The sequence below is a fragment of the Colletotrichum paranaense genome (assembly GCF_030867605.1).
Source record: "Colletotrichum paranaense strain IMI 384185 chromosome Unknown Scaffold_9.1, whole genome shotgun sequence".
NCBI classification, from domain to species: Eukaryota; Fungi; Ascomycota; class Sordariomycetes; order Glomerellales; family Glomerellaceae; genus Colletotrichum; species Colletotrichum paranaense.
The window spans coordinates 29546-41654 of NW_026848967.1; the positions used below are offsets into that span (position 1 = coordinate 29546).

General features: G+C 52.4%; 2 protein-coding genes across 2 annotated transcripts; both read left to right on the plus strand.

Moving 5' to 3' along the window:
- Window positions 1-908: 908 nt before the first annotated feature.
- CPAR01_10767 (guanine nucleotide-binding protein alpha-3 subunit) lies at window positions 909-2265 on the plus strand (the record flags this gene model as incomplete). The annotated part of the gene is made up of 6 exons (XM_060495027.1): window positions 909-1032; window positions 1103-1448; window positions 1510-1638; window positions 1695-1824; window positions 1877-2115; window positions 2166-2265. 6 exons carry the CDS (start codon window positions 909-911, stop codon window positions 2263-2265), a joined length of 1068 nt encoding a protein of 355 aa, XP_060345375.1.
- A 4769-nt stretch (window positions 2266-7034) lies between these two features.
- Window positions 7035-10228, plus strand: CPAR01_10768 (glycogen phosphorylase; the record flags this gene model as incomplete). Its single annotated transcript, XM_060495028.1, has 6 exons — window positions 7035-7200; window positions 7506-7826; window positions 7888-8153; window positions 8206-9635; window positions 9691-9763; window positions 9821-10228. The coding sequence occupies 6 exons, from the start codon at window positions 7035-7037 to the stop codon at window positions 10226-10228; spliced, it is 2664 nt and encodes an 887-aa protein (XP_060345376.1).
- Between the last annotated feature and the right edge of the window lie 1881 nt (window positions 10229-12109).

The window sequence follows — 12109 nt, forward strand, 5'->3', positions numbered from 1 at the left end:
CAGTTCACTCCCCTTCGTCACTTGACAGATCAGATCCGAACCGCCAGTACGGCCTGATCTCTTCTCTCATTGATTGATTCCCTGGGCCGAACGCGCTTTCTTGTCACACCCAGGCTGTCTACGGTCTACGTCGCTGTCATCACCTTCCATTCCCAAACTACCGTCTCTCTCTGATCTCAGTCTTACAAGGCTCAGGTCTCCAGGCCTCCTCCCCATATTGCCATACCTTATACCCACCCACCCGGGGGCACCTCTCACACGGCACGCTCCTTCGCTGCCAAGGTACTCCCAAAGGTACCCAAAGGTGTCGCTCTCGGTACCAAAGGTACATTGGTGCTTACCTTAGCTTGGGCCCGTACTCAATTGCACTTACCCGCCCGCCTGTCGAGGTCCTGGTGATACCCACATTTATTCCTCCGACACTGTCCTTGCCCGCCTTCCCGGTCGCACTCTCGTCTTCCGTCCTTCGCTACCCATCTCCCTCGACAGCTCCCGCCCATCCCCGATCTTCAGGGTCGTCGCTCATCATCCGTCCATCCTCAGTCCGTCCGAAAAACAATCATAACAACTTACCGCTCTCGCTTTCGATCCTAGCCGTCGCTGCGTCCTCTCTCGAAGCCTTTTGATCCGAAACGCCTACGTTACCGCCGAGTCCTCCGCCGACCGAACGATCATCACTACCAATCGACGACAACGCCCTGCGATCCGTCTCAGTCTCGCCATTAATTCTCACCTCGTCAGCCTTATCTGATACTACTATGGGCATTTAACGTGCATCCATTCGGGATCTCACGCGCGGTTAAATCATTTCGAAGGCTCCTTGAGCCCTGCACTCGAACATTTAACGCACCCAAATCCCATCATTACTCCCATCAGCGGCTCAACCGAAGCCCCGGCCTCTTTCAAAAATGGGTGCCTGTATGAGCTCAAACAACGAGGAGGTGGAACAGAAAAAGAAGAGTCAGGCAATCGATCGACAGCTGGAAGAGGACTCGAAGAGGTTACGCCGGGAATGCAAGATTCTTCTCCTCGGTAGGTTTCGATACCAGAGTCCATTCCTACAGGATCTTGAGACGGACCTAGCTTGCTGACAACCATGCAGGATCCGGAGAAAGTGGTAAATCCACGATAGTGAAGCAGATGAAGATTATCCATCTGAAAGGCTACTCCGAAGATGAACTGTATAACTACCGCCCCACCGTGTTCAAGAACCTGGTGGAATGCGCAAAAGCGGTGATCCAGGCTATGCGACAATTCGATATCGAACCGGTAATCGAAGAGAACAAGGCGTATGCCACCTTCCTCATGGAATACACAGCCGAATCTGGCCCCCAAGCACATATCGATCCCCAGATTGGAATCGCCATCCAGTCAATATGGAGTGATCCCGCGAGGGAACAGCTCATGGAGAGGCAGACTGAGTTCTACTTGATGGATTCTGCAGAATAGTAAGTGTACCCAATTGGATGTAGCATGCCAGTGCAAGAAGTGCTAACGAGATGTCATCAGCTTCTTCCAAGAGGTCATGCGGATCGTAGCACCAGACTACCTCCCGAACGAAATGGATGTTCTCAGAGCCAGAACGAAGACAACTGGTATCTACGAGACAAGATTTCAGATGGGTCAACTCAGCATACAGTGAGGCTTTGTGATTGACTGTGCGCGTACCTCACAATTACTGACGATTTCTGCAGCATGTTCGATGTTGGCGGTCAAAGGAGCGAAAGAAAGAAGTGGATTCACTGCTTCGAAAATGTCACTTCAATTATCTTCTGTGTTGCCCTTAGCGAGTACGACCAAGTTTTGCTGGAGGAGAGCAGTCAGGTATCCCTCGAAGCCATATCCCCCCCTCAATACTTTGCGCTAACGACCGCAGAACCGAATGATGGAAAGTCTACTGTTGTTTGACTCGGTGGTGAACTCGAGGTGGTTTATGCGCACCAGTATTATTCTGTTCCTGAATAAGGTGGATATCTTCAAGCAGAAGCTTGGACGTTCACCACTGGGCAATTACTTCCCAGACTACTCGGGCGGTAACGACGTCAACAAGGCAGCCAAGTATCTCCTCTGGAGGTTCAACCAGGTCAACCGAGCACACCTCAACCTGTATCCCCAGTAAGTGAAAGCGTCATTGTTTCGGTGGGCGGGGGCTAATCCAACTGTAGCCTGACTCAAGCAACCGACACATCCAACATCCGATTGGTGTTTGCGGCCGTCAAGGAGACGATCCTCAACAACGCTCTTAGGGACTCTGGCATCCTATAAACCGCCAGTCGCCTCGGCTACAAAATTTCCTTAATGTTTAGATTCATCTCCTCTGTTGCGGGTCAGCGTTTTATAGCATTGCCGGGCGTTGTGGGCGGCACCTCGTTTGGACGGCGTTCACTCTGGTTTACACGCTCGCTTGCGATACGACACGGGTGCGAGCGAATCGTCGGTTAGTGCCTCGACTTGAGAATAGCACGGCACGACAATTCCTTTTCCATTTGCATCACGGAACCAATCGCTTGAAGATGGACATTTGCAACCGGTTGCTGCCCGCCTACGCGATCTACACCGGGTTACTGTGGTGGAAGAGATGCCCATGTGAAAGCGTTTCTGGGACGAAAAGCACGCCATGGGTTGGAGTATGGTATGGGAAACGGGAAATTCAAAGATGATGTGATGAATTGGCCGTTCGTTTTCTTTTGTCTCTGTTTTGGGATGATGCTCGAAACTTGGGAAAGCGACAGCATCTACCCCGTTGGAAGCGGTAGCGTATGGGCCTGATTGATAGCTGGAGAGAGTTGCGACAGCTAAATGAAGCACATCTCTATATGCGAACCATTCGTGTGCCAGGAACGTGCCAGTACGCTGTGTTTACGCAACTCATGGATGTTCAAAGAGCTCATTCCAGATTCCTAGTATGGATAGAGAAGGGGGTTGGTCGTGGGAAACAACAGCGAGGATGAGGGAGATGGATCTCATGAGAAAGAGAAGAAGAAAAACCCCGCAAAACGCTGGCTTGAGGCTTCGCGATCGCGGCAGATGATGTTCTTTTCTTTTTCCGTTACTTGTACACTATATCGTCTTAATCAACGCAAGGCTGTGTGTGCGCTGCTGGAAGCGGCCGCATCTTTTATTCTCACTTTATTTGTTTCGCTATGGCTGACTTTGTTTGATGTGGTGAGATTTGGCATTGAAGCCTTGTGAGGGCAGGCCAGGGGTGTTGGGCTATGATAGCTACCAAAACCGAATATGATATCCGGAGATGATCCGTAAATCTGTGCTATCTTCAGTGGGCCTTGATAGTCAAGGATTAGATAATGAGAGAGAGAGAGAGAGAGAGAGAGAGAGAGAGAGAAAGATGTTGTGCTGTGTGGGTAGGGACTAGGAATATCAGGTCATAATTCTTTTTGCTGTGGACTTTTTCTTTTCCGGGGTTGATGGGAATTTGGCAGGATGATAGATTACCTATTACATTGCATTCCGACTAGGAAGGTGAGTGAGCTGGCCCCAGTCTTAGTACCTAAGCATCCAAGGTAAGGAAGGTAGTGTGTCAGTCCCAATCATGTCGTGCTCGCCTTTGATGTCTTGGTTCCGTTGGACGACAGGAAAGGTGGGGGGGAGAAGAGAGCTGTCTGATGCATGTTGATGGAGACATGGCCCGTATTCGAAGAGGTTGGGAGGTTGTTTATCAGACTTTTGAAGAATGGAGCTGAAGAACAAACCCACCCGAGGAACATACGGAGTATGGAGTACGGATACTGCCTAGGTAAGGAAAAAAGGAAGGAAGCGGTGGGGCGGAGCTGGAGAGAGAGTCGCAAACGGGATGTTCGGCGAGGGCGGAGAGGTTCTCATCCTCTTCCCCCGTCATTGTTCATGATCCAACTGTAAAGCTATCTATTTATCTGCCCTGGGCGATGAAGTTGGCGCCGGTGTCAAGGAGGAGTCCTCTTGTTGTGGAACTCGGAGAGTCCCTAACGAGGGGAAGTCGGCTGGGGGTTGGTGAATCACCATGTTTCCCTCACTTACTAAGGCCAAATGAGAAAAAAAAAAAAAAAAAAAAACCTACGGAGACCAACGCCGTCCCGTTAAGCAACGTGTGAAGGAGCAGGAGATGCATTCGTAGGCCGGACAGCCGTGGGCGAGCTTACGGCGTTACCGGGGTGCTGGCATTCTTCGTATGTCCCGCACTCCGCCCATCCGCACCCGGGAGGCGACTTGCAGCTGGAATGGCGGGAAGCGTCAAGGTAACGGATGCCGGCATGCCGTGGGCAACGAGAAGAACGTTGGTTGCTGGAGGGACAGTTGGTGTCAAAGATATTCGGAAAAAATTCTGCCATCCCTTGGGCATTGGAGGAATTGGGATATGCTTATTTGCACGATGCGGTTTCCGGCAGGCTTGGGACGTTTTTCAGCTTGTGGTGAGTATCTAGGTAGGTAAAATGAGTGAGTGGTTGAGTCAGCGGCACAAGGTATCATCATGAGAGCTGAGAGCAGACTCAGACTCAGGTAAGGTGTATTTCAGCAGAAGTGCGCAATTTGGTGTGGATGCATCTTTTACTGGGTCCCCTTGAACCTTCTTTCCCTCCTTTTCGGATTGCCTATTTCGGGGGTTGCGGTTTGGTTGGTCCCGTCACAATCTGGCCATACTCTCAGATCCTGATATCTCGTCCTGCCTTGTTTTGTATCTGGTGGACTCCCCTCCCTGTGGCTGCGACCTTCTCTTTCCTTGGAGTCAAATCGTCGAGAAAAAGTGATGGAGTAATGAATGGTGATACCAAGACATGGAGGGAGGCACAAGGCACGACATGTATCGGTCTGGGATGAACATTCCGGAGGACGCTGGTCCTACCTCACCTTAGGTCACCTTCCCCACGTTCACCAGGTGTAAGGTAAGGTAGGTATTTTGGTGTTAGTCTGCCGCCCATTGCTTTTCTGATGCACCGCAGCATCACTAGACCGGCGGCTGCCGCAGTCGCACCAAATGGTGTCTTTGGGGCTGCATAAGCTTGATGAGGTTCCTGATAGGTCGCTGAGGTGTCGGTAGTAATACGCCACATCAATTGGGCAATGGAGTGTTCACCGCGTCCTGACCGACATCTTCACCGCAGTGGGATGGGATGGGTTGGTTGGCCGATTCCCTTCCGTCTCATCAGCAGCATCATGATGTGCTGGGCCCTCGACAACACAGACCTTCCGTGGAGAAGATCGGAAGAGCTACCCTATTCCCAGTTACTTTTAACTTCCGAGCCTAAGCTTTAACATCACGGATAGTTGGGTAGGCTCGAGAAGTAAGCCAAGGTCTGCGACATTGTATAAACCGTTGTTGGGGTTGCGTTCTTGGGGACGCTTGCCCACTCACCGTGCGTCACACAAGTCACCCCGCATTGAATCGCAGCAGTTCGGATACCTTAGCTCGAGGCACCAAAAAACAAGCTACAGCCCATCCAATGAATGATTCCTATCGAGCTTCGCCTGCTGTCGACTGGCTACTGCTTTGAGGTTTCTCGCCAACCTTTTGCAATGCCGCAAGATGAGGTCATATCAGGTGGTTTTCTTCTTCCCCTGGCAGTGAATTATCTATCTCCTTAGGATTCTCGCTGTCCCATGGCACCCGGTCTAGGAACAGACCAGGGGGGTGGCCCAGCATAAACCCAAACATGCTGACGGATGGGGAACCGGACAGGGAAAATGGGGCTCAATAGCTCCAGAGGTCCATCGCGTCTTCACTGGTGTGTGCGGGTTGTCAGATCAGCCCCAATAAAAAAAGTAGTCTGGCCTCTCTAGACCTCAACTCTCAGACCGTGGACCTTGGAACACTGCTGGATTTGTCTGGCACTTCTGGGAAGACAGTGCCACATTTGTTGGCTCGGTACCTTCAGCGAGAAACTGGCGCATTCTGGGCAAGAAGATCAGGAAAATACCTGAAAGCACCTCATGCGTGTACCGACACATTACATTCTGTCCGCATATAGCAACCAGACCATGCCACTCTCACTGCCCATGCCCCAGGCCCCATGTTCCATACCTCCCGTCTCCATCGCCATGTAAGAAGGCAGGTAGCAAGTAGCAATTGCCAACCTCAGCAATCCATTGGGACTGACTGACTGACTGACTGCCTTTACCTCCTTGCCTAGGCACGTTGCTACCTCCCTACCCACCCTGCACTGCACAGCAGGTAGGCAGGTACTTTGCACAACGAATGAGGGAGCTGCTTCTGCTCCTGCTTCTCCTTGCCCTTTGTCTATCGGGTACGGTCGTCCGTTGCATGCCATGCCCGAGGGGAAGTAGCTACCTTAATAGAGATGCTCCGTACCTACCTCACCTCGACTTGCCCGTCTCTCTCTCTCTTCCTCTTAATAAGTGTCCCACCATCCCCCTCCTCCTCTTCTTGACCTTTTGACCTCTCCTTCTACTGAACCCCTCCTCCCCCATCTTCCCCTCTCTTCTTCCAACTCGCAAAGCTCCCAGTGCACCTTGTAGGAGGTCTCCCATCATCCCTTGGTAACCTCGCCTCTACCAAGCTTCTTTGGCACCGTAGAGCTATCAGCATCTCCTACATCGTCTCGGACAGCCTCTTTGCAGACAACCTCACCTCGAGAACGCTATTGAAACTTCGGTCCTCCAGCAAAGCTCGCCTGCCAGCTTTGCCAACCTTTCAGCTGAGACGCTTCGTTCGCGTTTAGCTGAGTACGAATCCCGGCCGTGAGTGGTGTGGACTGAGCTTCAGGCACCGCCAAACACCCCGCTCTTCTCCCCACTAACATCCTGGGCCTGTCCTGTACGTCCCGTTCGCTCCGCCCGTCAAAACAGTTTGGACCTCCTCCTGATCCTCCGTCGCCTCCCCCTCGTTTCTCGCTCGTCACGTACGACCGAGTGGTGTTTCGATTTCTGCATTCTTGTTCCTCGTATTCTCCGAGGGAGGGGTTCTCTAGCATAGCTAACTGAACGTGTTTTGACAGTTCCCTAGGCCAGTTCGAGGACTTGATCGAGCCAATTGACTCCCCGGTTCACCACCACTTTATTCCATCGCACGACAGCTACTCAAAATGTCGGCAGCTACGGAAGAGCGCCTCCCTGTGCGGGAGCGTCGCCCCTCGACGAGCGCCCCCATTGTTGATATCCAGGGCTCTGTCGGCCCGGCCGGCATTTCGCGCCCCAAGCACAAGAGAACTTTCACCGGTTTCGGTGCTGGAGAGATCAAGAGCGTTGAGGGTGAGTTTCTTCTGTTTTCTCCATTCAATTGCATGACTTCCGGGGGAGGGGGGGGGGGCAGACGCCATGTGCTTGCCAGCTTCCGAAAGATGTGGGCGAGCGAGCTCTCGCGCAGCTCTCGTGGAGCTTGGAGGGGCAGCTACTCAGCCCGGGCCCAAGTACCCCGCACTGATCGTCGCGAGCTCCATCACGCCACACTAGGGTCCAGTAGCTTCGTTTTTCCCTGCTACGCATCCTCACTTGCACCAATATTACAACCAAATGCAATGCCAACATCGGATCACAAGCTAATGGCCTCTGAACAGCTTCCATCCCCGAGCCTCAGCGCGAGGCTTGGTCCAAAGCCCAAGGCGGCCCTTTCAAGACAAAGGATGAGTTCGAAAAGGAGGTCGTTCGCCACGTCGAGACCACTTTGGCTCGCAGCATGTTCAACTGCGACGAGACGGCGGCCTACTCCGCCGCCAGTTTGGCCTTCCGTGACCGTCTGGTCAAGCAGTGGAACAAGACTCAGCAGCGCCAGACTACTGTGGACGGAAAGCGTGTCTACTACTTCTCTCTCGAGTTTCTTATGGGCCGTGCCCTCGACAATGCCATGTTGAACGTTGGCTTGAAGGACATTGCCAAGGGTGAATTACAAGGAAGCACCGAGTCATGTTTGGATTTTGTTATGCTAATGTTGTGGCACAGCTGGTCTTGATGACCTTGGTTTCCGCATCGAGGACGTGATCGAGCAGGAGCATGACGCTGCTCTTGGAAACGGTGGCCTGGGTCGTTTGGCTGCTTGCTTCCTCGACAGTCTTGCGTCTCTCAACTTCCCTGCCTGGGGCTATGGCTTGAGATACAGATACGGTATCTTCAAGCAGGAGATTATCGATGGTTACCAAGTTGAGGTGCCCGACTACTGGCTTGACTTCAACCCCTGGGAGTTCCCCCGTCACGATGTTACTGTCGATGTGAGTAATGTAGAGTGAAATTGGTTTCGAACGACTGCTGACAATCCTCAAGATCCAATTCTTCGGCCACGTCACAAAGTCGACAGACTCAAACGGCAAGACCATCGCCAGCTGGGAGGGTGGTGAGACGGTCACCGCCGTGGCATACGACGTCCCCATCCCGGGATACGCTACCCCTTCGACCAACAACCTGCGTTTGTGGTCCAGTAAGGCTGCTAGCGGAGAGTTCGATTTCCAAAAGTTCAACAATGGTGAGTACGAGAGCTCAGTTGCCGACCAGCAGCGCGCCGAGACGATCAGCGCGGTTCTGTACCCCAACGACAACCTTGAACGTGGAAAGGAGCTTCGTTTGAAGCAGCAGTACTTCTGGTGTGCTGCCTCTCTTTACGACATCGTTCGTCGCTTCAAGAAGTCCAAGCGCCCCTGGAGAGAGTTCCCCGATCAGGTCGCCATCCAGCTGAACGACACTCACCCTACTTTGGCGATTGTTGAGCTTCAGCGCATCCTGATTGATCTGGAGAAGCTTGATTGGGATGAGGCATGGAACATTGTCACTGCCACCTTTGGCTACACCAACCACACAGTCTTGCCCGAGGCTCTGGAGAAGTGGCCCGTCGGTTTGGTCCAGCACTTGCTCCCTAGACACTTGCAGATTATCTACGACATCAACCTCTTCTTCCTTCAGAGTGTCGAGAAGATGTTCCCCAACGACCGCGAAATCCTCAGCAGGGTCTCGATTATAGAAGAGTCGCAGCCCAAGATGGTGCGCATGGCGTACCTGGCAATTGTCGGTTCCCACAAGGTCAACGGTGTAGCTGAGCTGCACTCTGATCTCATCAAAACCACAATTTTCAAGGACTTTGTCAACATCTACGGCCCTGACAAGTTCACCAACGTCACCAACGGCATTACCCCGAGACGTTGGTTGCACCAGGCCAACCCTCGCCTGTCTGACCTCATTGCGTCCAAGACTGGTGGCAACTACGACTTCCTGAAGGACCTGACAAAGTTGAACCAGCTTGAGCTCAGCGTCAACGACAAGGAGTTCCGCAAGGAATGGGCCGAGATCAAGTACGCCAACAAGGTCCGCCTCGCTAAGTACATCAAGACCACAACAGGCGTCAGCGTCAACCCTGCGGCGCTTTTTGACGTACAAGTCAAGCGTATCCATGAGTACAAGCGTCAGCAGCTCAACATCTTTGGTGTCATCCACCGCTACCTCACCCTCAAGGCCATGTCGCCGGAGGACCGGAAGAAGGTTGCTCCCCGTGTTTCCATCTTTGGAGGAAAGGCGGCACCTGGCTACTGGATGGCCAAGCAAATCATTCACTTGGTCAACAGTGTTGGTTCAGTAGTCAACAATGACGAGGAAATCGGCGACCTGCTCAAGGTCATCTACCTGGAGGACTACAATGTCAGCAAGGCAGAGATGATCATTCCCGCGTCTGACCTGAGCGAGCACATTTCCACTGCCGGTACTGAGTAAGTGAACCACTGTCATCAACGCCCACGGCGTCCTGGCTAACGTGTTATGCAGGGCATCTGGTACGAGTAACATGAAGTTTGTTCTCAATGGCGGCTTGATTATCGGCACGTGCGACGGCGCCAACGTAAGTGAACCCGAGGGGATGGAACTGGCTGGACGATCGTTTCTAACACTAGCTTAGATTGAGATCACCCGTGAGATTGGCGAGAACAACATTTTCCTCTTTGGCAACCTTGCCGAGGATGTGGAAGATCTCCGCCACGCGCACAACTACGGAACCCACTCGATTGATGAGAACCTTGCAAAGGTCTTCTCTGCCATTGACAGTGGCAGATTCGGCTCCGTGTCTGATTTCCACGCGCTAGTCTCGGCCGTCCGTGACCACGGAGACTACTACTTGGTATCAGACGACTTCAACAGCTACATTGAGACTCACCACCTTGTCGATGAGGCGTACAAGAACCAAGAAGAGTGGATCACAAAGTCCATTACCAGTGTAGCTCGTATGGGCTTCTTCAGCAGTGATCGCTGCATCAACGAGTATGCCGAGGAGATCTGGAATGTCGAGCCTCTTAAGGTCGAGGACTAGGTAGACTAGACTAAAGCGCTACAAAGACAAGACCCAGACGGCGTGAAGTGACCTAGAGGGGGAATGGCTGGTCAGGCGTGTACGGAACCGAGTACCTATGGCACTATTGCACACGAAACTCTTGCAGAAGGCGGGGCTTATAAGGAACAGTGCTAGATAATATCTTTCTTTTGTATAGTTTTTATGAGAATGCCCCAAGACTGATGTCCGCAACGATTGAAACCATGCTCAGTAATGTGGACTGGGTGTGAAGTGAGTATGCGTATTATCTTATTTTTCCAGATGACTCAGCATTCAAAGGTAGCAAATGGTTATTGTTTTTTGGAACGGCCTCGAACGGCGACCATTGTTGGAAACGGAGCAGGGTGACAAGGGCAATTGCAACGTGAACGTTTCGACAAGGGAAGTGGAAACAATGGGGCGCCTATTTTGCTTCACTGACGTCACTATGCGGCAATGTGGACGTCGTCCACAGTGACCAAGGGGAAAGAGGAAAAGGACGACAGGCCAGGACCCCTCGCTCTGTCCATTGCTCCAAGGGGTACCTTTCTCTGGGACGGATCGATTCCGGGTACTACTTCCAAGCTTCCGGCAAAAGGACGCGACTCCGCGTCCGCGAGAAAATGGCGGTCAAGGATCATACCTAGAGGGAGGGGGAGAGGGATCTAGAGTCAACTTTTCTTCCTTCCCGGACACTCATCGCTGATCAGAAAAAAAAAGTGTTCTGGAACTTTGGAAGGGGCTTCCTGTGCTCCAATTGTGCCAATCCGAACCCGAAGCACTTGTGCAGAGTCTTCCAGACTTTGCTTGGTTCGGCACCCCGCGCGGGCTGATCAGCAGGCGGCGAGTAAGCAGTGTGCGTACAAGTTTCCTTGCGTGCTTGCATGCCTTTGCGAAACAATGGAAACAAGTTTAAAGAAGACAATTTGGCTGCGTGCTGTATGTGCGTGTATCCGAAGAAAGAAAAAAAAAAAAGGTGTGTGCATTTGGGTTGGCCGACCGCCTGCCGGTGTACGTCTCCGTATGGGGCGTAAGACAACACCGATCCGTTACGGCATGTCGGCAGCGAGTGAGATTGGTCCGGGGGACAACCTCCGGGGAAGAAGGTCAGGTTCATATTGGGTTGGATGCTGTCGTCATCTTTGCGAATGTGGGAAAAGTCGAGACCCTGCTTTTCCTTTCCTGCTACTTTTTTTTTCTGTGTTTTTTTTTTCTTTTTCTGGTGGTGTACCAAGGGACCAACTCAAAACCAGCCCTGCTGGAGCCTGGGAGAGCAAAGACTGGAGGAGAGGTGCCTAATGACATCAGAGGAACGAGAGGTACGAATGCTGGCCCTTGTTAGGTCCCTGATTCCGGCATTCCCCCCTTTATCCATCTGTCAAAACGGTATGAACCGGCCGGCATCGAAGAGACTGTTCATCTCGCCGAGTAAAGGAATACGCTGGCGGCTAAACCATGGTACGCCGAGAGCAGAGCCATGGCCTTCGGCAGAGCAATACGCGTGCGGAATGTGATTTTGGCTTCAGGGCCGCATTCTCATGTTGAGGAAACGATTCGTGCAAAGGGGTCATGTTGTTGGTATGCACTGATTCTGGTCTCGGAAGAGAATCGTCAGACGGCCACCTTGAGTATGTGGTTAATGGAGGAACCTCATGGCCTTTAGCGCTAGTTTCGCACCGGCCGGGAGCTTAGACAACATCGGCCGCAACGCCGGCTCGTGAGCTTGCCCTGGTGGTGAATGCTTCTCTAGATCACGGAACAGAAGCGTCGTTTGGAATAGTTTGACGAATCAGCGTGTTGACAGGTCCAAATGAACGGGATGATCTTCGATACACATGAATGAGTTCAGGGTCCAGAGGATGAAGGGTCCTTGGACCGTGT